This window comes from Carcharodon carcharias, chromosome 12 (genome assembly GCF_017639515.1).
Source record: "Carcharodon carcharias isolate sCarCar2 chromosome 12, sCarCar2.pri, whole genome shotgun sequence".
In the NCBI taxonomy this organism is placed as follows: domain Eukaryota; kingdom Metazoa; phylum Chordata; class Chondrichthyes; order Lamniformes; family Lamnidae; genus Carcharodon; species Carcharodon carcharias.
In genome coordinates, this window is record NC_054478.1 from 58490599 (window position 1) to 58517210 (window position 26612).

Consider the following 26612-nt stretch of genomic DNA (forward strand, 5'->3'; position numbering starts at 1 on the left):
CACACTTAATCCAAAGTTGCATTTTTAATAGCAAATCACTAGTGATGGAGATGAAAGAGTTTGTTAAAAGGAGCTGAATTCTATGCTGGGGGTTCCGCCCCACCCAAGCCACAGACAAAAGTTGGGAGCAAGCCCACCCCTAGTTAGCCAGTTCACCTTGCAGATATTTAACAGCCATTGGGCCATTAACTGGCTTGAAGTGAGACTTTTGCCCTCTTCGGGGAGAAAGTCCTGCCTCCAAGAGTTACTAGTCGAAGAATAGCCAACAGTTCTCTGGTCCCAGCAGTGCCACCTGGAGTGGCAACCACTGCTGGGACTGCAATAAGCCCCAAGGGAAGCATGTTGCAATGGAGCCGGACCTGAGGTGAGACTGAGGTTTTGCCAGGGCCAAGCCTGGCAGACTCTGGTAAGGGGGGGTAAGGAGGAGTGTGGGTGGCTATGGTGGACAGGGCAGAGGAGAAGGGAAACATGTTTTGGGGGGGGGGGGGGGGGGGGGGGGTACATTAGCGGGGACTCTCATTGGCCCAGCCATCAGTACACTAGGTTTCATTGAACTGTCTGTTCTCTTGGCTTCAGCCTCCTCCACTGCAGGTAAAATCCCAGCAGCGGTGGAAGGAGGCCCTTAACTGGCCATAATTGCTCCATGGACAAGCGGGCTGCCCAACGCCTTACCTGATGCTGCTAAAAGTGTGGTGGGGGTGGTTAGGCACCGGGAACAGTGACGCTGGTTTGTCAACCAATTTACAGCCACCATCCCCCCACCCTATCGCCTGCCATCCCACCCCCAGGAGCCTGTAAAATTTAGCCCAAGGAATTTTTGGCTCATGTTTATGTAGCACTTTCTATCACAAAGTTAGCAACATTTGATGCTAGATCTGAAAGAAGTGAACTTCTACCTCAAATTATAAGAAGCAGCTTCTTTTGGTTTCTAAAAATACTCTATATAAATCATGCAAACCTTTAAGATAGTTTTCTACAAATACCTTTAACTTGCCTGATAAGACTGCTCAAACATGGACTCCCACTTTAGTCTGACGTCCTCACCAGCCCTATTTAGTTCATAGTACTGTTGATCAATTTTTGTCAGTATCTCTGTTGACTTTTTCAGTTTATTCAGCAGCTATAGGATCAAACCATTAACAACAAACATTGGTTACAACAAACATTGCTTACAAAATAGGTTACAACAGCCCAATGTATAAAAAATATACCTTCACTGGATAGTAACTCACATTAGAGCATATATGGTATCAAGTCTGTCAGGTTAGGTGAATGATTAATTATACTAAAGATAAAACAAATCAGGGTTCTGATTAAAGGTCATACACCAGAAATGTTAACTCTCACTATGGGTGTTGCCAGAACTGTTGAGTATTTCCGGTATTTTCTGTTTCTATTTCAAATTTCCAGCATCCACAGTAATTTGCTTTTGTATAAAATAAAGAGAACTCGTTGACATTAAATACATGCCTGTAGGCTTACAGAATCCTGCACTACAGAGTTGATTCCCTATAGTCAATTCCTGATCTTCGCTTGGTGATTAGGGGTAAGAGTTAAGCTTCATCCTGAGGGGAGTGTTGGAAGAGTAAGCCACTCCATTCTCATAGAACTGGTGGTAAAGAGCTACTAGAAATGCAATCCCAATCTATGAACTTCACATGCAAATGTTTAAAGCACCCATACTACATTCATGTGTACACTACTTTTATGCATGCATTAGACTGTTTTAAAATAACTGGGTTAACACCAGCACAAAACCAGCACATACACATTTGCCAATAGGAATTTCTACTCCATAAACTGTCAATGTCCCAGGCTGGCTGTCTTGTACTGTGGAATGCACTGCATGACATGAAGGGAAATCTAATAAAGAGAAAAAAATACAACAAATAGGGGAAGACAACTGGCAAAAAATATATATGTTGTGCCATAATCTTGTTAACGCTAGCTTTATGAATTGGTAGAACTGAAAGACGAGTAATGAAGTCCTGATAACAGGGTTTTACAAAAATATACAAACATCAAACACAGTTTAGTATTAAGCATAGGAACAGGATAAGAATCAGCAGTTGCAAACAAAACACAAGTGAAGGAAGAGATCATGGTTACTTTCAGATATTATGTCTTTCAAAAATTCTGCTCTCTATTGTACGTCTTATTAAGAAATCAATAATTCTGCACAAACATCTTCCTGAAATTACACTTGATTTTGTTCCAATTACTCCAGAGTTGAGATTTAGGAGAAAATAGGCAAAAAGGACAAATTGCATTGAAAACATCTGGATTCACATGCTGTTTTGTGAATGGTTCCATTATTAACAATGGATCACAGAATCTTATCTTGCTGGTTAATATCCCTGGTCTTAACTCAACTAGTATAAGTGCTATATATATATATATATTTACATACATTCATGTATATCACTTTTCCACTGGATGCACTATTCATACAAAGGAAGATTGAACTGAATAATAAATAAGTATTTAAGATAAAAAAGCATATTTCATGGTTGCATTCATGGATTGTCTAAATATTGTCATACTCAGGCTTACACCATGAGTAAAGGACACTATTTTATAAGCATTGTTTACTTGTTTTAATCTTATGGGAACTTTAGGGAACATATATGAAGTGGCGAATGATGTGAAAAGACTACACTCTGAAACACCATGGAATGAAAATGGAGCTGGAGAGTTACAGAAAGACACCTGTTATCACCTCCTATGCAAAAGAGCTTCACAGAAGACAGACAAAATGGGAAGACAAAAGCCATCATAAATATAAAACAAAAGAATCTAAGAGAGTGAAGTTATGAGAGATTATTAGTGATGGCAATAATATAAATCTGTAATAATGTAAAACAGGGGTGGGGGGGGGTCTCTGAGATCTGGAAGAAAAGTCATATTCAACACAAAACATTAACTCTGTTTCTCTCTCCATAGATGCTGCCAGACCTGCTGAGTATTTTCAGCGCTTTCTGTTTTTATTTGAGAGAGATCTGGACTAGTTTCACTTTCCCAAGTGATCACATGGTTCTGGACAGGTAGGAATAGCTGTATTGTGATCCACTAGGGATAACAACTATATGGGCCAAGCTAAATGGATCAATAGGACTATGTTGCTTCCATACGTTTGAAATTCCTGTAAATGATTCTGAAGTGAACTACATTCTTGTGGTGGCTCTGATGTATATTGAGGTACCTTGAATAATTTTTTTGCACTTTAATGGTGTTAAAAAAATTGACTGTACCATTCGTTATTTGGTTCTCCCCACCTCCCCTCCCATTTGTTGAACCCAACAGGACCTTACCTATAATGTCTAATGCGACATAACCCATCACTGTCAATTTAGTAATGAGTAACCAAAACGACTGAAGAGAATGAAAATCAGCACAAAGATGAATAGCCTAAAATCTTTAATGACAGGATAGAGGAAATATTATAGCTGTTCAATGTTAAAGGGCCTAACGTACTGCCAGCCTATAACCAAATGTTAAGCATATACTTTCAATAAAATATTTTAATTTCAGTGCAGCTCACTTAAGATCAAACAGCAGTGCTACTATGAAAGTAAGCTATTTTAAATACTCCAGTCTGAACAACCTTTCTTTTCTCTTTCTCAGATACTATTTGTTTGTTGTTTTCCACTAAGTCAAAGACAGCTTCATGGTCCTTGGTTGATTTCATCAATTTCTTTTTACTCTGTAATCCAAAAGTATTGCAACAAATTATAATCTGAATTAGAAAGTGTTAAATAACCAAGATTTCCTATGTGATAATATTTGATAAAGCAAGAAAATCACACGTTTTTAAAAATATTTTTAATGCCTTTGAACCCAAAATCAAGGTAGATATGCAATACATTATCTATCTAAAACTATACTACCGGTTTGTAAGCAAAACAATTTCAGTAAAATTATTTCTGCGCTTTTACAAGATATGCTAAAAAATTAGTAAAATGATTTTCAAATATTGTGCTTTAACATTGAATAGACAGTCTAGAGTACAATATTAGCAATGCTAAATTCTACCTTAATTTGTTGACTCCAGTTGTCTATAACAAGCTTTGAAGACTTTTCGACTGCACTATCCACCTGATGCACAAGTGTAAGATTGAACAGAATAGGAAATATTATGTAAAAGTAAAAAAAATAGATTTATCTAAAATACAGAAAAATTATGTTATTTTTGTAGAATGCACAATACATACTGACTTTCTCCTTTTAGTGTGCTCATTCAGCATTTGACGGATTGGTTTAATGGCTTCTTGCTGAATGGTACTGGCTAATTTCCTGTTTAAAAAATAAAACAGGAAAAAATTAAAAAATAATTATTACATGTGGATTTCAATGGACATTTGAAAAATATATCATGCTGCAACATTGTTTTTCTATGGATATTATCACCAAAAGTACTTATAAAATGTGAAAAATTGCACCTGTAAAGTGTTCTTCAGAATGCTTTGGGAGATGTAGCTACTTAACAGAGAGTAGAGGGATTTAGGGGAACCAGAGGATAGCAAAGATAGGTAAAGCTTTTCAGGAGGTTTTTGAAGACAAGGGAGGGAGGAATCCTGAGTGGCTTTAGAAGAGTTTTCTAGGCATTGAAAGGAGCAAAGGGATTTAGGTCAAAACAAAAACAGAATTACCTGGAAAAACTCAGCAGGTCTGGCAGCATCGGCGGAGAAGAAAAGAGTTGACGTTTCGAGTCCTCATGACCCTTCGACAGTTCTGTCGAAGGGTCATGAGGACTCGAAACGTCAACTCTTTTCTTCTCCGCCGATGCTGCCAGACCTGCTGAGTTTTTCCAGGTAATTCTGTTTTTGTTTTGGATTTCCAGCATCCGCAGTTTTTTTGTTTTTTTCAAAGGGATTTAGGTGTTCATTATTCAAACTATTAAAAATTAGCATACAGAAACAAAATGTAATCAAAAAGATTAGTGGTATGTTTGCCTTCACCTCAAGGGAGCTGAAATACAACAGTGAGGACATGAGACTTGGTCAGACCCCATCTGAAGTACTGCATTCAGTTCTGGGCACCAAACTCAGCAAGGACATAATAGTATTGAAGATGGTATGAGGCAGATTCACCAGAATAATACTGGAACAGAAAGGCTTTACTTATGAAGGCAAGTTACATAAACTGGATTTGTATTCCTTAGAGTTCAGAAGATTGAGGGCTTATCAAATTGAGGTGTTTAAAACAATAAAAAGATTCAATAGGATAAACACAGAAAAACTATTTCCTCTGGTAGGAGAACCTAGATCAAGAGGATTTTTTTTTAAATTGAAGCTTGGCCAGTTATGAGTGAAATCAGGAAGCACTTGTTAACACAAAGGGTAGTGGAAATCTGAACTCTCTTCCCCAAAGGCTCTGGATTCTGGGCCAATTGGAAGTTAACACTGAGATTGATAAATATTTGTTAGGTAAAGCTATCAAGGATGTGGAGAAAATGTGGAAAAATAGAGCTGAGGTAGAGATCAGCCATGATGTGATAGAATGGCAGAGTGGATTCAAGGTGTTGAATGGCCTCCTCCTGTTCCTGTTATGGCTGCAGTCAGCCTCTGATGGTGGAACAGAAGAAATGGTATAGCACACATTAATCAAGTTGGAGGAAATTAGTACACCACCATTTAAGACTGAAGAAAACATCCCAGATAGGGTGGAGTGAGGCCATGGAGAAATACTATAATAGTGATGTTGGCAGAGAGGTTGAGTAGGGTGGCTTAGGATACATGTAGAAGCTTACTTTATGGTTATGGCTATTAGAGAGTAGATGATGACGGGGTACTTTGGGCACACCATGATTGACTATATAGGACATGAGAAGATAAATTATTTGAGGAAACACACAGTAGTGGCTACATCTGAACCAGGACAAGAATGCTGATGCAGACAGGTGCCATATAGTTTAATTCCAGAAGAGGCAGTATAATGGAATGAAATGATCAAGAGTTTCTGAGGCAGCAGCAAGAGTGAGTAAGAGAAATGGGCACATGAAGCTGCAGTCTTAATCTCACAGACTGCCACCAGTGTCTTTCGCCAGGCTGGTCAGACAGGTTGAAGTGCAATTCCTTTTATAATTAAAGCATGTTTGCCACAAAGGATATTATTTACAAGCAGGAGCTGACTGATTCAACATTACTCAAAGAGTTTGATGAATCTGTAAACGTGCTGCACAACTTGGCATCATGTTCTTAGCATTCAATCAAACAATGTCAAATCCTCCAAACACCTTCATTCTCATGTTTCATGCTGTGGGCTTAACCTGATTCTGCATTGCTTACTCTGCTGAAGATGACTGTGAGACTGGTTCGGTTTTAAGTAACGTAGCTGCCATGAACACATATAAGATATACAGTGAAGGGACTTCAGGCAGTACACAGACAGGGATTGTGACAGCATCATCCAGGCTGCAGAAAAGTGATATGGTTAGATTTTGATCAGTTTTGAGAATAGGTTCCACTGGGAAAATCTACATTGTAACAGCCAGCACAATCCTGATAAAGTGCTGCCGAGGGAAGATAAAGCATCCATTCGATTTAACTGGAAATCAGTTGTTAAAAACCTCACCTGCACGGAAGAAGAGAACAGAAAATGGTAGCCCCACGATGCCAATCTAAGCTTTCAATTGCTGCATTCTAGATAGTCAGAGATTATGATATTGAAAAAAATATATTTCCAAATAAAAAAAGCCACCCACTTGCAACTAATAGATGCCAAACAGTTAAATGTTATAGTTAACAAAGTTTCTAAATTCTAAATTTTGCAAGGCATGAAATGCTGCAGGGGTTATATCAATAATTCATAACAAACGAACAGGCAAAAAACAGCTTAGATAAAAGGATTTTCTATGCAGGACCAAAAGGAGCAGAAAATGGCACAGACCTGATTTTAGCCAGATTTGCCACCTTGTCAATGAAAGTCACTCAAGTCCTCGGATTCTGGAAATGTTTTTTTTTAGTAGTTTTTGAATTTTCTTCTAATATTCCTCAGCAAATGAATAGGGTCTCTAAAAACTAAGCTGACTTCCGGCAGGTACACATGCCCAGTGTGAGCAGTTACTGGCTCAGTGGTAGCATTCCTGCCTCTGAGTCAGAAGGGACCAACTTCAGACAGCCCTGGAACCCCAGCTCTGGATGCTGGTTGAGGTCCAGTGGTGCTACATATATCTGGTGGGTTTGTGTGTCCTGCCCCATCATAAAGTGCAGTTGGGGTTCTTTAACCTTGGTGGCAGCCCATCCAGCAGAAGGCATAACAAGGATAAAAACCATGAGGAAGGAAAAGGCAAAGCTGTTCTTCTCTAGACAGAGGCTCAGGAATCTCATGGGCTGAAATTTCACCCCGTTGGGGGTGAAGTTGAAGGGTGGGCGCACACAGGCGCACTTCTGATCAGCGTCCCCATGGGCGGGCCAATTAAGGCTTGCCCAGCGTGATGTCCGCACAGAAGCGCTATGCGCTTCCTGTTTGGGCGGGGAGAATCCGAAAATCGAGAGTGCACTCTTTCGCGCATGCGCACTAAAGAGCGCACTCATCTCCCTGAGGCTAAGTGAAGCCTCAGGGAGATCGACTCTAAATGTTAAAAACCTAAAAATAGAAAAATAAAATTTCCCTAACATGTCCCCTCATGTGACAATGGCACATGACTTGGGACATGTCCATAATTTTTACAGAAAGTTTATTAAAATTTTTAAAAACCGATATGAAACCTCATCCCGCCCTTGGATGAGGTTTCATGCTTTTTTTAAGTTCGTGCTGGGGCTCCTGGCCTGCCCGCCAACCTTAAGGTTGGACGGACAGGTCCTTTAATTACTTAACTGACTTGGTCAATGGCCTCAATTGGCCAATGACAGGTCGACGGGCGCACAGTTGATTTCGCTGTGCCCCCGCCTATCTGAAAATTTAAATAGGGTGTGGTGAGGTCGAGAATTCTGCTCGACATCACCGCACGTCATTTTACGCATCGGCAAGCAGACCCCACCTCTGCTCGCCGACTCGTAAAATCCTGCCCCATGTGCGTTGAGTTACGACCTGCCCTGTTGAACAGATCTCTAAAATCTTTGACCATTACAGTCTCAGCTATTAGCATTATACAAAACACAGCTGGATAAAGTATAATAAAAATCCTTCAATGCTCAACTTCACACAATAGTCAAGTAGACATGGTTCCAAACTATTTCTATGACATAGTGGCTCTGATTCATCCCACGCAATCAACCTATACACCCACCCGTGCAAATCCGCTGTAAATGTCATTTCTTGAGAGACGCAGTTCCACCCATCAAAAATAGGGCTGCAAAGAAAAATGATTGTTAAATAATTAATAACATGAAGTTATCAATAAGTATATTGAAAATAAACTTTGTTAAAAACAATCATTTTTGACTGTCCAAAATTACTCTGATAAAAATATAGTTGAAGGATGGCAAATATTTTTCAAATGTCACTTTGCTGAGGTGGTGGAAATGTATAATCGCTACAGAAACTTCAACAATTGAAGATCACAAAATATGTGGACTCAAAGATATAGGTTTCCATGGAGACTGTAACACAATCAGTTCTTTATTTTTGCTGCCAATTTTCTCCCTTCACTGTCACTCCTAATGACATTGACTCCCAGCTGGGATACAATTCCTTGAATGCCAGTTACCATCTGGACATTATTCATGTGTGAATCCTGCCACTGAGGACTAACAGGCTATTTAAACACACACAACTTCATCGCCAAGTCCGACCCAGGCCTCACTTGATGTTTGCAACTCCATATGTTCAGCAGGGGCTGCTGTACAGTGATCAAGAATAGTAAACCTGGCTCTTTTTCCCTTCCTATCTAGAGGTGCTGTGTGATTCAGCAACTGTACATAACCTCACTGAACAACTAGCAGATTTGAATATTAATGCTTAACCATTTGTAAATGAGTATATACTTTATACATACAGAGTTCCATTTCATGACATGCCACTGGAACTAAAAGTGACCACATTAAGATTGCAATAGCTAAGACATATCTATGGGACGCTACAAATTGTCTGGCTTAGCAGTTCAGAATCAATATTTTATGGCTTAAGAAACAGCTCCTAGAAATTGAACAAAATACTATGGAGCTGATTTACGAAGTTGATGAATGACCTGGCCCACTAATACTAGGCAGAAAAGCACCACTGTCCATTCAATATTTGCTTGCCGCAAAATAGGAGGGGCGGGGGGTGGGGTGGGAGCAGCGCTTAATGCTACTTTGTACTTTAATCTCAAATCAAGGTGGATTGGTGTTAAATGACATTTTTATTTTTGTATGTTAATTCAGAGCAATGTTTGAGCCAAGAGCAAACCGAAATTTTTTTTTTCTCTGAAGTACAATAGTAACTAATGTTTTTGTCTTGTCCCCATTAAGGCGGGAGGTGGGGGAGCAGGGGGAGTCATTAACTGTACATTTGTAGTAATCCTGCAATTCCTGGCTCCACATTCAGGCAAGTATTATTTTAAAAAGTTTAATTTTTGGTAGCAGCCTCTAGTGGTCCCTAAAAGGATCAGATTTCCTTGAACATCACCTGATGCTGGCTATGTTCAAGGCTGCCCAATTTTACAACAGGGGCTACAAACAGGTGTTTGCGTATACCTCGAGCACAGACTCCTGGGTGCTTAGGTATCAGTTTTCATCTGAAAAATGATGTGGTATGAATTTTTTAGATTATGGCTTCTACATTGACTTTCAGTAAAGAATGAAATAACCCCTTTTAAATGCGTCAGTCGCAAGAAATGTGGCATTATAATTAGCTCAGAAAATGCCTGTTTTAAGAGCCATTATTCTGATTGAAGAGAGACTGAAGGAGGAAAGCCACTGGTAATTGTTTTGATATTTGAGAGCATTAGCACCACCTGTCCCATACCTTTGTTGAAGGAGTACATGAAATTACAAAAAAAAGTCAATTCAATCTAGACACTGGTCATAAGACACTTATGACCGGACTGGGGGAGTGTGCAGTTGACGTAACCCCACTACGATGCAGGTCGCATTATTAGTTTAAAAGTTTAATTCACTCACCAAAATACCACAAGCACGCACACATGGGGGACGGACACACACACACACACACACACACACACACACACACAGACACACACACACACACACACACACACGGTCTCTGCAGAGACGGGAAACTGAAGAGTAGACTTCATGAAAAAAAGGATAAAGCTCGCAGGGTTTTGATACTGTTGATCTGGGGTCCCCTTGTGTGAAGACAAGATTACAAATCCCAATAGAGGCCTGGAGGTTCTCACCAATGGAGCTTTGATGTGGAGAAAATAGTGCTGGACCAATCTTTCTGGTCTCAGCCGCTCGGGTTTCCAAAGACAGGCCAGTTCCATTGAGATAAGGACTCCTAGCTGGATCCTGATAACCACTCTACTTCAGGCAAGGCAAGCAGAATGTGAGCTGGCCAGCTTTTTGTCTTCTCAGTTCAGTCTCCAACCGAATTGAAAAAACAAGTTCAAAACTTAAAACTCTTCTGTTTCATGTGAGTTCCAGTAAATTACCAGCCATTGCCTTTAAACCAATTTCCATCAGTTAAAATAACTGCAGTGCAAACCAGCAAACAGCACTCCCCCAACAAGTGCCATACTGGTCAGCTTAATTCTTAGAAAAGGCTCCCAACCCAAAGGTGAACTTACGAACTTTTTGTAAAAATAAAAATCCAGGTCAGCTTCCAAGTGTCCAGATAATGCAGTGTCCTTCCATATTTTTTTAAATAGTCTTTGAAGACACGCATCTAACACACAATCTACCCTGCAAAGTCCTCCTCACTAACATTGAGGGAATTGTGCAAAAATTGGAAGAGCCGTTCTACAAGTCAAGTCAGGCCACAACCCAACAAGATTATACTAAGAGAATCATAATCTCAGCTCAATCACAGGCTTCTTCATCACCATCCCTGGGTATTACCTGTCCTAACAGCAAGACAGATCTATCTGAGGTGGCAGCACAGTGGTGTACAGTTGGGAGGGAGTGGCTCTGGGAGTCATTGAATCTGGACACCATGCTCAGTTAGGGTTTTGTCAGGACAGTTCAGACTCAGACCTCATTACAGCCTTGGTCTAAACATGGACAAAACAGCTGAATTCTAGAGGTGAGGTAAGAGAGGCTGCCTTTGATATCAAGGCAGCATTTGACCAAATATGGCATCAAGAAACACTAGCAAAACTGAAGTTAATGAGAAGCTGGGGGGAAACTCTCCAATGGCTCGAGTAATGCCTAGCACAAAGAAGTATAGTTGTAAATATATGAGGCCAATCATCTCAGCAGAAGGACATTGCTACAGGAGTTCCTCAGGCATTGCCTTAAGCACAACCATCTTTAGCTATTTCATCAATGGCCTTTGCTCCATTATAAGGACAGAGGTGGCGACATTTGCTAATAATGGCACAATTTTCAGTACCATTTGCATCTCCTCAGATACTGAAGCAGCCCATGCCTGCATGCAGAAAAATCTGGTCAACGTTTAGGTTGCTGATAAGTGGAAAGTAACATTCATGCCACACAACTGCCAGGCAATGATCAACTCCAACAAGAGAGGGTATATCCACCAACCCCTAGACATTCAAACACTGAATGCCCTGCCATCAACATTCATTGACCAGAATCTTAACTGACCATAAATACTGAGGATACAAGAGAAGGTTAACAGCTGGGAATTCTGCATCAAGTAACTCACCTTCTGATTCCCTAAAGCCTGCCCACCATCTAAAAGGCATATGTCTGATGGAATAGTCTCCACTTGCCTGGATGCATGCAGCTCAAGTAACACTGACGAAACTTAGCAATATCCAGAACAAAGCATCCGGTTGGGTTAATACCCCATTCACCACCTTAAACATTCACTCCCTCACTATTGGCACACCATAGCCACAAGTGTCCCGTATACAAGATATACTGCAGCAACTTAAAGGTTCCTTCGATAGCATCTTCCAAACTTGTGACTTCTACCACCCAGAAAGGCAAGGCAGCAGACATATGGGAACACTACCACCTGTAATTTCCCCTCCAAGTCACACACCATCCTGAATTGGAAATAAATGGCTGTTCCTTCATTGCCATTAAGCCAAAACCCTGGAACAGGAATCCTGGAACCTAACAGCACTGTGACAGCATTGAAACCACTTGGACTGCAGTGGTTTAAGAAGGCAGCTCACCGCCACCTTCTCAAAGGCAATTAAGACAGACAACAAATACAGCCTTGCCAGTGACCCCCACAAGCTATGAATGAATAAAAACACCTAAACAAATTCCTACAAAGAACATTGCCATTGCCTAAATAACAAAACCTTTTCTTAAGTACTATTGAGGTTACAAGTAACATCACAGAAATAGCTGTAAATCATGAAATGGAAGGTAGGGAAGAACTGAAGGAAATTACAATCTCCAGGGATGTGGTACTGGGAAAATTGTTGGAGCTGCGGGCTGATAAGTTTCTGGATCCTGATGGACTTCATCCAAGGGCCTTAAAAGAAGTGGCTACTGACCTAGTTGATGCATTGGTTTTAATTTTCCAAAATTCACTAGATTCAGGTGACATTCTATCAGATTGGAAAATAGCGAATGCAACTCCTTTATTCAAAAAGGGAGGGAGACAGAAAACAGGAAACTACAGGTCAGCTAGCTTAACATCCGTCATAGGGAAAATGTTACAAGCTATTATTAAAGATGTCACAGCAGGGCACTTAGATAAATTCAAAGTAATCAGGCAGAGTCAACATGGTTTTGAGGGGAAAATCATGTTTAACCAATTTATTAGCGTTCTTTGAAGAAGTAACATGTGCTGTGGATAAAGGGAACTGGTGAATGTACTGTATTTAGATTTCTAGAAGGCATTTGATAAGATGCCGCATCAAAGGTTATTGCAGAAAATAAAAGCTCATGGTGTAGGGGGTAACATATTGGCAAGGTTATAAGATTGGCTAGCTAACAGGAAGCAGACAGTATGCATTCTGGCTGGCAGATGTAACAAGTTGTGTGCCTCAGGGCTCAGTGCTAGGGCCTCAACTTTTTGCAATCTATATAAATGATTTGGATGAAGGGACAGAAGGTATGTTTGCTGAATTTGCTGATAACACAAAGATAGGTAGGAAAATAAGTTATGAAGAGGACATAAGGAGTTGGTGAATTGCATGGACAATGGGACGTAGATAAAGTGAGTGGGCAAAGATTTGGGAAATGGAATATAATGTAGGAAAATGTGAAATTGTCCATTTTGGTTGGAAGAGTAAAAAGAAGCATATTATCTGAAGGGTGAGAAGTTGCACAGCTCAGAGATAGAGGGATCTGGGTGTCCTAGTGCATGAATTGCAAAAGGTTAACATGTAGGTACAGCAAGTAATTAGGAAAACCAATAGAATTCTATTGTTTATTACAAGGGGAATTGAATAAAAAAGTAAAGATGTAATGCTTAAGCAATACCGAGCAGTGAAGAGACCACATCTGGATCCTGAAGCACCATGTCATTGCCCACTGGGGCAGCATCATGACTTCCATTCCTCCCTCTAGAGGGACTGTGCACAGATATCTCCCTGACTCTTGACACCAACTCCTGCACTCAGTGCAGTGCCCTTTACCCTGTGCCACCAACTCTACACATGCATCCCCCCAATGTGTTGGTATCTGAATTGGAGTTTGAGGTTGTTTGATGTGATGCTGCCTCCTCGGACAGCTCTTTCTCCTCCCAATGGCCGAGGGATGATCAGGCCTCAGGGTTGAACAAGCAGATCTAGGATCTGTGTGAGACAACAAAGGAGTTTTTTTTAGGTATAGCTCTTCTCATTACGAAATCACACTGAATCATGCCACTGCCATAACCATTTCCACTCTGTCCAATGCAACCCCATCCTTGCACTCTCTCATGCCAAAATCCTCTTGTGCTCAGTGAAGTGACAACATGATCTCCGCATTACTACCATGTTCCAAGGTGCATTTACCACCACCTTTTATCACTTGCTATTGGTGATTCACCATCACCAACAGACAGCTGCTCAAGAATACTGGCAGTCTCCATGGCCATTGTTCAGCTGAGCGAATTGTTGTCAGCCAGGTTGACCCACCCCCAGTCCAGACCATCTCCTTGGCATTGTTTGCCCTCTTCGACTGCAATGACAACATGATTTCATGTTAAAGACAAAATACTGCGGATGCTGGAACTCTGAAACAAAAACAAAAAATGCTGGATAAACTCAGCAGGTCTGACAGCATCTGTGGAGAAAAAGACAGAGTCCATATGACTCGAAAAGTTGTCCAACCCATCTCACGCACCTCTGCCCTCACACCTTCCTCTCCCTCCCAGCACCATGATAGGATCCCCCTTTTCCTCACTTTTCACCCCATCAGCCTCCGCATTCAAAGGATCATCCTCCGCCATTTCTGCCAACTCCAGCATGATGCCACCAGCAAACACATCTTCCCTTCAACTGTCCCCCCCCACCTCTAACTGTTAGCATTCTGTAGGAACCCTTTCCTCTGGGACACCCTGGTCCACTCCTCCAACACCTCCAACACCTCAACCCCCTGCCACAGCACCATCCCATGCAATCGCAGAAGGTGCAACACCTGCCCTTTACTTCCCCCCTCCTCACCATCCAAGGGCCTAAACACTCCTTTCAGGGGAAGCAGAGCTTCACTTGCACCTCCTTCAATTTGGCCTACTGCATTTGCTGCTCCCAATGCAGTCTCCTTTACATTGGAGAGACCAAATGCAGACTGGGTGACCACTTTGTGGAACACCTTTGGTCTGTCTGCAAGCATGGCCCAGACCTTCCTGTCGCTTGTCAATTCAACACACCACCCTGCTCTCAAGTCCACATGTCCATCCTTGGCCTGCGGCAATGTTCCAGTGAAGCTCAATGCAAACTGGAGGAACAGCACCTCATCTTCCAACTAGGCACTTTACAGCCTTCCGGACTTAACACTGAGTTCAACAACTTCAGACCATGAACTTTGTCCTCCATCCCTACCCCTTTCTGATCCTCCCCCTTATTTCTTATTCATTTTTATTTTTTAATTTTTATTTATTTTTTCCCCACTTATTTTCATCATTATTATTTCTAAAATTTATTTCAATTTTATTCATTGTTTTGTCCCCAGCTTTTAGCCTTTTTGATTTTTTTTTCCACCACCATTCCCTCCACTCATCCCACCCCTAATCGGACCATCTGTCATTTTCCAGAGTGCTTACCCTGGTCCTGCCATTAACACATTCTGCTTTCTACTCTTAATGTCACCATTAGCACTTCCTTTAGCCAGCACCACCACTATTAACAACCCTTTGACCTTTTGTTTATGACATCTTTTGCAACCTCTCCTTTGCCTCCACTTATCACTGACCTTCTATCCAGTTTCACTTGTCCCGCTGCCGCCACCGCCCCCCCCCACCCCCCAAACAGTATACATTTCACCACATACCACATTTCTACTTCCCTTCAGCTCTGAAGAGTCAAACAGACTCGAAACGTTAACTTTGTCTTTCTCTTCACAGCTGCTGTCAGACATGCTGAGTTTTTGTTTTATGATTTTATGTTAGCCTGATATATTGTGCGTGCAGGGATCTGTCATTACCGTGTCCGTGCATCACAGTGCTCATTCACATCTGTTCTGTGAGCAGCTTACACATACAAGCCTCAATGCTGTAGCAGAGGTATGTGCCAGGTCTCACACCTTAGCTGAGCATGCAGATGTGACCCTTCCCTTGGAGTTGTGTGCGGATGAGCTAAGCTTGCCAGAAGGCAGCAGGTCGATGAATCCATGGATGCTGATGGTCTCCTGCTGTGCTCACCACAGCCACAATTTGAATCCAGACCTTCTTTCTGGTGGCTGGTGGATTATGCTAGCCAAAAGGGTACGGGATTGGGAGCCCATAAACCAGAGTGGATGTGGAAAGGATGTTTCCTCTTGAGAGAATCTAGAGCTCAGGGTCACTGCTTCAAAATAAGGGGTTGCCCATGACGAGGAAAAAACTCTCTCCCTCAGAGGCATTCTCTTCCTCAAAATGTGGTTATGGCAGAGTCCTTGATTTTTTTAAGGGAGAGGTAGATGGATTCTTGATAAAGCAAGGGGGTGAAAGGTTATCGGGAGTAGGCAGGAATGTGAAGTTGAGATTAAACTCAGATCAGCCATGATCTTATTGAATGACAGAGCAGGCTTGAAGGGCTGAGTGGACTACTGCTCCTAATTCATATGTCTATATGTGGGACTGCTTTCCTCCTTTGGGCCCCATCGCCTAAAACTTGCAGGTTGTAATCTTAGAAACATGGAGCAGCTGGGTCCATCCCTTTCCCTGTCTCATGTGTGTGACATTCTAACAATACAAGTGTATGGCAAAAAGGGTCATGAGCCATTTCGATTAGAATGCTCTCATTCATTTTCTTGTGCTTGCATACAGTAACCATTTTCAACATATCATCAGTGATTACTGTTAAGGTATGGTGACAAAAATAGTTCTGCAAAAGTGCTTGGCACCATGTGTGCTATGGCTGCGGCTGCAAGGTAGCATGCTGTGTTCCACAACCACTGGCAGCCCTACTGGTTTACTCCTCTTAGTCACACTGTTATGCTATGATAGTGTGTATCTGTGAGGGACCTGGACAAGGCTCAACTGTGTGAGTGCATCCTGATAGATGGGTGGTAAGAGGGAAAGATGATGGAATAATGTCCATGGTACTGTTCAACATTCATCCACTGAAGCACAGCAGCTAACTACATTACAGCAGAATATCTGTACAGGTAGTGGTGCCAAACATGCCATCTCCATAGCTGAGTCTTGCAATTCCACTCCATGATTTCAGTGCTTCAGTAAAGCCCACTTTGAATAGCCAGCAATAATGATAACTTTTTCCCCTGGGAAAGCCGATGATGCACCATCCAATCCAGGTGCAACACCTAACAGTTGGACAACATTTATAGAGTTCCCACTCACCTGACAAGTCAACGACATCTCCTTTGAGGCACAGGGACTTCACTACCCTCTTCTGACCTCTCAAATGGGCCTTCCTGAAGGTCCACTTTTTATCTGCGCCCAAGACACCACACCCACACAGGACTCACCTCTGACCCCTCACTACCTCAGGGGTCGCTGCCCCAACTTATAAAACAGCCCATCCATCCCTAGACCGAAAATCAGATGTTTGGAGCCACATTTATAGAAGTGGGGTTCATGGAGATGGGAATTCTCCCAACTCTGCACGTCCAATGCACGGACGAAAATCTAGGCCATAGTATCTGTTCCATGCGTTGGCTAAAATGTCTTCTGTCTGAATCCTTTGCCCATAAAGGAATGTCAGAGTCAATGATCCAGAGGTCACATGACTATGGCAAGCTGAAGTATATTACGTGCACAGTGCACAAACACAAGGGCATTTCTCCAAACATTGCTCTAAACTGTTTTTACCAAGTATCTCATCCATTTTCCCACTACCCTTTTGAAGTCAAAACATTTTTCTGATCTTTGGATCTTGTTAGTTTTGCACTTCTACCCTCTTGCCCTATACACACAAGTCAAAAAAACTTGTTAACACCCATATATTCTATTTTACAGATCCAGATAACATCCCCCTCAATAATTTTATCTGTGAAAACAGGTTCAGTCATGCAAGTGCCTCCTAAGGATTTAAGTCCTGGGTCTTAGAACTATGACAAAAACAGAATTACCTGGAAAAACTCAGCAGGTCTGGCAGCATCGGCGGAGAAGAAAAGAGTTGACGTTTCGAGTCCTCATGACCCTTCGACAGAACTGAGTGAATCCAAGAAAGGGGTGAAATATAAGCTGGTTTAAGGTATGTGGGGCGGTGGGGGGGGGGGGTTTGGGTGTGGGGAGAGAAGTGGAGGGGGTTGGTGTGGTTGTAGGGACAAACAAGCAGTGATAGAAGCAGATCATCAAAAGATGTCACAGACAACAGAACAAAAGAACACATAGGTGTTAAAGTTGGTGATATTATCTAAACGAATGTGCTAATTAAGAATGGATGGTAGGGCACTCAAGGTATAGCTCTAGTGGGGGTGGGGGGAGCATAAAAGATTTAAAAATAATGGAAATAGGTGGGAAAAGAAAAATCTATATAATTTATTGGAAAAAACAAAAGGAAGGGGGAAACATAAAGGGTGTGGGGATGCAGGAGGGAGCTCAAGACCTAAAGTTGTTGAATCCAATATTCAGTTCGGAAGGCTGTAAAGTGCCTAGTCGGAAGATGAGGTGTTGTTCCTCCAGTTTGCGTTGGGCTTCACTGGAAAAATGCAGCAAGCCAAGGACAGACATGTGGGCAAGAGAGCAGGGTGGAGTGTTAAAATGGCAAGCGACAGGGAGGTTTGGGTCATTCTTGCAGACAGACCGTAGGTGTTCTGCAAAGCGGTCGCCCAGTTTACGTTTGGTCTCTCCAATGTAGAGGAGACCACATTGGGAGCAACGAATGCAGTAGACTAAGTTGGGGGAAATGCAAGTGAAATGCTGCTTCACTTGAAAGGAGTGTTTGGGCCCTCGGACGGTGAGGAGAGAGGAAGTGAAGGGGCAGGTGTTACATCTTTTGCGTGGGCATGGGATGGTGCCATAGGAGGGGGTTGAGGAGTAGGGGGTGATGGAGGAGTGGACCAGGGTGTCCCGGAGGGAACGATCCCTATGGAATGCCGATAGGGGGGGGTGAAGGGAAGATGTGTTTGGTGGTGGCATCATGCTGGAGTTGGCGGAAATGGCGGAGGATGACCCTTTGAATGCGGAGGCTGGTGGGGTGATAAGTGAGGACAAGGGGGACCCTATCATGTTTCTGGGAGGGAGGAGAAGGCGTGAGGGCGGATGTGCGGGAGATAGGACGGACACGGTTGAGGACCCTGTCAACGACCGTGGGTGGAAAGCCCCAGTTAAGGAAGAAGGAGGACATGTCAGAGGAACTGTTTTTGAAGGTAGCATCATCGGAACAGATGCGACAGAGGCGAAGGAACTGAGAGAATGGGATGGAGTCCTTACAGGAAGCGGGGTGTGAGGAGCTGTAGTCGAGGTAGCTGTGGGAGTCGGTAGGCTTGTAATGGATACTGGTGGACAGTCTATCACCAGAGATTGAGACAGAGGTCAAGGAAGGGAAGGGAAGTGTCAGAGATGGACCACGTGAAAATGATGGAGGGGTGGAGACTGGAAGCTAAATTTATAAATTTTTCCAAGTCCCGATGAGAGCATGAAACAGCACCGATGTAATCATCGATGTACCGGAGAAAGAGTTGTGGAAGGGGGCCGGAGTAGGACTGGAACAAGGAATGTTCCACATAACCCATAAAAAGACAGGCATAGCTGGGGCCCATGCGGGTACCCATAGCCACACCTTTTATTTGGAGGAAGTGAGAGGAGTTGAAGGAGAAATTGTTCAGTGTGAGAACAAGTTCAGCCAGACAGAGGAGAGTAGTGGTTTTCCGCCAACTCCAGAATGATGCCACCACCAAACACATCTTCCCTTCACCCCCCCTATCGGCATTCCGTAGGGATCGTTCCCTCCGGGACACCCTGGTCCACTCCTCCATCACCCCCTACTCCTCAACCCCCTCCTATGGCACCACCCCATGCCCACGCAAAAGATGTAACACCTGCCCCTTCACTTCCTCTCTCCTCACCGTCTAAGGGCCCAAACACTCCTTTCAAGTGAAGCAGCATTTCACTTGCATTTCCCCCAACTTAGTCTACTGCATTCGTTGCTCCCAATGTGGTCTCCTCTACATTGGAGAGACCAAACGTAAACTGGGCAACCGCTTTGCAGAACGCCTATGGTCTGTCTGCAAGAATGACCCAAACCTCCCTGTCGCTTGCCATTTTAACACTCCACCCTGCTCTCTTGCCCACATGTCTGTCCTTGGCTTGCTGCATTGTTCCAGCGAAGCCTAATGCAAACTGGAGAAACAACACCTCATCTTCCGACTAGGCACTTTACAGCCTTCCGGACTGAATACTGAATTCAACAACTTTAGCTCTTGAGCTCCCTCCTGCATCCCCACACCCTTTCTGTTTCTTCCCCCTTCCTTCTGTTTTTTCCAATAAATTATATAGATTTTTCTTTTCCCACCTATTTCCATTATTTTTAAATCTTTTATGCTCCCCCCACCCCTACTAGAGCTATACCTTGAGCGCCCTACCATCCATTCTTAATTAGCACATTCGTTTAGATAATATCACCAACTTCAACACCTATGTGTTCTTTTGTTCTGTTGTCTGTGACATCTTTTGATGATCTGCTTCTATCACTGCTTGTTTGTCCCTACAACCACACCAACCCCCTCCACTTCTCTCCCCACACCCAAACTACCCCCCCCCCCCCCCCCCCCCCCCCATGTCTGCCAGTGACCCCTGAATAAAAAAAACCATGTTGCAGTTCCAGGGAAACTTACACCTTGTTATCTCTGAGGAGCAACTAACGACCACCTCCAAACAGTACAGCCCAACTTCAAAGGGCTGAAGGCCATTAGTATTTGAGAACCTAGTATGGCCAGCGGAGACGGAACGGCTACTAAGACAATGGCCTCCCAAACATACCTTTTAACCCATAATTCATATCAGCCTGGAACATAAAGCCAATTTCCAGACACTGCATAAACATCATTCATTTTATTTTACAGTTTATATTTTTACAGAAAGCCGTTTCTCCAAGTTGTATCTAAATTGTGTGAACAGATCTTGACTAAAATCCAGAAATTCACTGGCCCCAGGTGGTACTTTTTACATTTGTCATCCTTCTTTTGACAAGACAATTTTCAATTCAGTAACTAAGACCTTCTTTACAAGTCATATACATAGACACTGACTTATCAAGTGTGCTCTCCAAATTTAAGAAAAGTATCATGATGAACCCCGACCCTGCATTCCCAGCAGGAAGTGGTGAGTGTCAGATGTACATTTCTGCAAATCCCATGTGCATAACCTATGATTTTCTCTCTATTAACGTAATGAATGGAAAATCATGGACTAGATGCCCAAGATTTCCAAAAAGTTCATTCACCGTGAAGATCATTTCCTGCTGAGAGCACTGAATCATGGAATCACCCCTTGTATCCTTGGTTTAGTTATTTCCCCAAAGAATTCTAGTAGATTACTGAGGCATGGCCTATTACTTTGAAATCAATGAAGTCTATTTCTTATGGTGTTTGTTCTTTTGAAATGAGCATTGATTCTATGTCCTGTAATACTAGTAATCCTTTTTTCTCTACTTCCAGATTTTAGACTAACTACTCTATTCTGCAATTCTGTTTTTTTTTAATAAGTTAATATTTTCTATTCTCCAGTCCAAAGGTAGAGCACTTGTTTTTCGACAGATCTTCTAAAAATATTAATGGTGTCTTTGCCTGAGGATAAAGAAAGCTTTGACACTAAAATAGATACTTGGCGTCATTAATTAAATGAGTTTCTCTGCTTGTCTAGTACTTATCATTTGGTGTTCTCATCACTGTGGCCTGGGTTTGTGTCCTGGGTCAGGGACTTTGAAATTCTCAATTTAAAGTTAATGAGCATTTAGAAATACTAATCAAAGAAAGTAAGCATGGATTTATGAAAGGCAAGTTGTGCTTAACAAAGTTAATGGTTCAAAATTTGCTGAGAAAATGATGGCGTGTGAACAACGCACGTCATTATTAATGTGAAAATTGGCCAGTAACTTGTGGCGAGGAAGAGAAACATTGTCCCAGATGCCTGTTGTCCCTGCTGCCTCATTATCAGCTCACGCTGCCAGCAAATACAAGCTTGTACACATTTAGCTTTGAACAAGTCTAAATAACAGGGCACACCCTGCTCCAGCAAAATCTGAGCCAATACTTTTTTTTTTAAAAGTAGTGACTGACTGAAACAATAAAGGGATGCAGTAGATGCAGTGGGTAAAGATTTTCATACAACATTCATAAGCGGCATGTTAAAAAAAAGGCATATGTTATGAGGTAGCGTAGACAGAAAATTGGCTGATGGTTGGCAAACAAAGAGCTACAATAAACATTATTGCTCAGATCGGTGAAAAGTTGAAAATAGTGTACATCAGGGTCTTGGTGTATGAAGATGATTTGGACTTGGCTATACTGAATAAAAGCAGAGGCTGTGGGGAACAAGAGAGGCAACAGGATTAATTTTGATTTTTTCTAGCAAAGAGCTGGCACAGAAATGACAGGTATAGATTTAAAGCAACTGGCAGTAGGATTAGAAGACAGTTGAGAAGAAAACATTTTACCAGGGGTCTTAAGGATCTGGAACTCACTACCTGAAAAGGTGATGGAGGCAAAAATCCTCAAGGCATTTAACAAATACCTAGATATTAATTTGAAGTGCCAAAACCTACAGGAACCAACCAAGAGTTGGCAAGTGGGATTAGACAGATAGCGTTTATTCGTCTGGCACAGACAGGATGGGCCAAACATGGCTTCCTTCTCTGCCACAACTTTTCCATGGCTCCATGTTAATGAAAAAAATTACGAGGTTTTCAGGCTTTGCACCAGCACCTCTTAAAAAAAATTTATAATTTTCTAAATTACCATTTCGATATCTGAGTCTTTCACCCATATAAACCAGACTTAAATCACCCAGGACACATCAATAATCTCTCCATTCAAGTCAGGTGTTTTTTTATCCTTATTATTTAAACACAAAATCTTATATTTCAGGTATGTTACTTACTTTTTTATGATGTTGGTGGATGCTTTGGTAATTTTGCTTGCCAGTCTGAGGAGTCCTTTGGCGTACTTCTTTTCTAGGTCAGCTCTTAAAAAAATACAATTAAACCGTTATGTGATGTATAGTAGAATTGTTAAAACTAGAGTGCTACACAGTTTTCCTTTTTTTTTTGGTGCCTGTTTATTGATGCATGCTTTTTAAAACTGCAATGCTACACAACTGCCTTTTTTGATGCAGCAGCCTGTGCAATAAAAAGCTTTTGCCTGCAGTAAACTATTGAATTTGTATATCTGTCATACCTGATAGGAGCAGACATCTGAATTTAAATTGTCTCCCAAATTACATTACAGCAAAAAAAAATTCTTCCCAAGAAACATGCTCCACCACAAGTCTCCAGGATTCTCAGTTATTGCATCCTGTATAATTATACACTGGAGAGAGTCCAGCTACAGGAAGTGGAGGAAGTATCATGGGAAAGGGAGGAGAATCTGGATGGAGATAATGATCAGCAAAAGAATGAGGATGGCTAAGGAAGCCACCTTGTCGCTGATCCAAGAAATGTCAGAAATGCTCTGATGTACGAGAAAAAGAAATGAAATCTAAGCAAATTCATAGACACACCCAAACCCCTATATTTATTATCCGCATCATTTCCCTATCTCAAATTAAAAATTTCTGTAATTTTCCAAGCATACCAAGGTCTATCATATTCTAATCTCTGGTATCTGTGTTAACAAGGAGCGAAAAAGTTAAAAATACAATTTATTACAACATATCATGCATAAGCTACATATGATCTTCAAAATAACACCATTGTGCTTCCCTCTTGTATCTCTACATGCTCAACCACCAGTCTCTAAGCAAGAACATCCAGGTGCTACTTGAGCCTCCAAAAACATGCCTTAAACAGCTGCTGGTTTCACATTGGGCCACATAGAATTGGGATGGTTGTCGTATCCAGGAACCACTGTCCTAAGAGAGATCAATGCCAGATTGCATCTCCAAATCAGACACCAGTCCTACTGATTTAAACCAGCATGTTAAAGCATCTGGGGGTGGGTCCTACTGGACCTGCAGTCCTGAGAAGATGTTAGATTCTGACAGGTTAATCATGCCTGGTACATTCTCTGAGGGGCCAACGGAGCAGCTGAAAAAGATTGAATAGTCTCAATCAAGGGACAGAACCCTCTGTGGTTGCTTTTCATCCAGTTCAGTGAGGCCAATTGCCTGGCTCCATTCTTACCTATCTAGTAGTAGGAATCCATTACCACTCCTGCACCCTAACTTCTGACAACCCCCAAAAGACTATCCTTGGTTTCCTCCTATTTCTCATCTACATGCTGCCTCTCAGCGCCATCACCTGGAAACACAATGCCAGGTTCCACAAATAGCTGACACCACCCAGCTCTACCTCATCGCCGCCTCTCTTGACCCCCTCCACTACCTCTAAATTGTCAGAGAGTTTGTCTGACATTCAGTTCTAGAGGAAGAGAAATTTCCTCCAATTATATATTGGGAAGGCTAAAACCATTGTCTTTGATCCCAGCCACCAACTGTCTCTGACAACTGTCTGAAGCTGAATTAGGTTGCTCAGAACCTTGGTGTCATGTTTGAGCCTGAGATAAGTTTCCAACCAGATATTCACATCATCACTAAGATGCCAATTTCCACCTCAGTAGCATTGCCTGACTCCATCACTGCCTCAGCTCACCAACTGCTGAAACACTAATCCTTGCCTTTCTGACCTCTGGACTTGACCATTCTAATGCAGTCCTGGTCAACCTCGCACTTTCTACTTCCACAAACTTGAAATCATCCAAAACTCATGTCCTAACTTGCACCAATCCATTCGCCCATCACCCCTCTACTCGCTGATGTACATTAGGAGCCAGATAAACAACGTCAATTTTAAAATTCTCATCTTCATTTTCAAATCCTTCCATGACCTTGCTCCTCCCAAACTGCTCCTAATTCTTATGCTCTCTGTATCTCTGTATTCTCCTCTAGCCCCACAACTTTCCAAGATACCTGTGCTCCTCTAATTCCAGCCTCTTGAGAATTCCTTATTTTAATCATCCCACCATTGACAGCCGCAACCTAAGCTCTGGAGTTCCTCCCCTACACCGCTCTGCCTCTTGACCTCAGTTTCCTCCTTAAGACCTAGCTCTTTGACCAAGCTTTTGGTCATCTGACTTAATATCTCCTTATGAGGCTCAGTGTCGTATCCTGTTTTATAATGGCCCCAAGAATCACCTTGGGATGCTCAAAGCACTATATAAATACAAGTTGTTGTTTTTATTGTAAGGTTTCATGGAAACTGGAACTAACATTACTCCGGAAGCCTTGTTTGTGGTGATGGCCTGTCAACTTTTTTGTAGCTGCCACCCTCTCCAGGGACTTCTGAAGAGATAGAAACTCTCCCTGATGGCAGACTTCAACAGCTAAGCAGATAGATGTAGCACCTTCTGGGAATCAGTCCCATACCTGCTTGTGCATGAGTGCGATGCTCTGTTTGCATCCTTTGAAAGCATGGTCCACGAGATTTATGTTTACATACAAAAACTCCTCAGCCAAGGCTTTACATACTTGGATCCTCAGATCAGAGACAACATTGTCTTCTTCATCCATCCTCCCTTCCCCTGACCACTAATGTATTGTGTATCACACAGTGCTGTCCCATCCCGATGCCTCTGGCTGCCTATTTCTGGACTGATGCTTGGGGCTGATGGAATGAATGGCTGGTGGGCGATGGGGTGTGGGTAGAGAACTAGCTGGAGCAAAATGATTGCTCTTCTTTCACTTTTTGCTGCAACGAGAATGCAGGTGACGTTAAGAGTCTCTCTGCTCATGTGGGAATTTGGCAGAGGACAGAATAACTGCATGATTACTGGAAGACTCAGGACTGTGGATGACTCATGACGAGGGTAGGATTGATATTTAAAGTTTCAGTGGTGAGCATGGGAAGGGGGAATTGGTAATTATGCAATCTCTTTCAGTGTTGTCAGACTGCTAATTGTATGTGTGAGAAAAAGTGTTTTACAATGGCCTGACTGCTTGGCCTAAAAAGTGGTTATGGTACTGGGTTTGTAACCCCAAGATCAAGAGTTCAAATCTCACAATGGCAAACTATGAAACAATGTAACTTCATCTGAATAGGAACAGATGGAAACATGTTTGTACTCGAAAGAGTTACAATGGCCTGACTGACAGTACATGCAACTCTAAGGCACTGGTTGCACCAGCATAACCATAAGGCAAATGGTATATTTTATGCTGCCTATCCTGTTCAAGTTATTTTATTTTATCCTGCATTATATTGTTGATCTGGGGGTTGGGGTAGCGGCACTCACCACTTCATTCTCTTTCTCCCTCTACTGTACTGTTTGAATTGTTGAAATTTTCCTTATAAGCTGTTTTAATACCTGTAGCACCATGTTGATTCCCACCTTGACGGGTGATTGAGGCCAATCACTAACTGGTCTCTAGCATGACTCTGTTGACAACTATGCAAATATTATGATCCTGGTAAATTTGTTAATGCTGGAAATGTGGCTCAGAGGTGGGTAGACATGCATGGCCACTACACTTCTGCCAGTGCAATGGAACAGAGGGAAACCCCTAGGTCTCTATACAGAATGGAAAAGTCATTCCCAATCAATCCTGTAAGTGCCCCTCATTAAATGAATTTTAAACCTCAATCACCCCTTATCTTTCTCTCCTCCAGTTTCCATCCTGAGGATCTATAACTGAATCAAATGAGGTCTGTTCAGTGCTCTCTACAAATAGTAGAAGTAATCCCTTTCTTTTATATTCAAAACTTATGAATCCAGTACTTCATTAATCTGCTTGATTGCATTTTACATATCCGAGTTAATTTATGTACCTCATCCCTTAAACCCAATATTCATTTATTCCACTCGTGTTTCACCATTTATCCCCATCTGCTATTCCATTCG

General features: G+C 42.2%; 1 protein-coding gene across 7 annotated transcripts in view; it reads right to left on the reverse strand.

Moving 5' to 3' along the window:
* The window catches only part of nostrin (nitric oxide synthase trafficking), a 46284-nt gene that overhangs the window by 13062 nt on the left and 6610 nt on the right, over positions 1-26612 (reverse strand). For 2 of the 7 annotated variants that reach the window (XM_041200882.1, XM_041200887.1), the window contains exons 3-8: positions 22660-22743; positions 8231-8293; positions 4212-4293; positions 4033-4095; positions 3605-3703; positions 995-1120 (exon numbers count right to left, since the gene is read on the reverse strand). In XM_041200882.1, the coding sequence (XP_041056816.1) occupies positions 995-1120; positions 3605-3703; positions 4033-4095; positions 4212-4293; positions 8231-8293; positions 22660-22743 (517 nt within the window). Of the gene's footprint in view, positions 1-994; positions 1121-3604; positions 3704-4032; positions 4096-4211; positions 4294-6573; positions 6642-8230; positions 8294-22659; positions 22744-22955; positions 23063-26612 lie in introns of those variants that run through there. The other 5 variants (XM_041200884.1, XM_041200889.1, XM_041200883.1 and 2 more) reach the window with 5 other exon arrangements.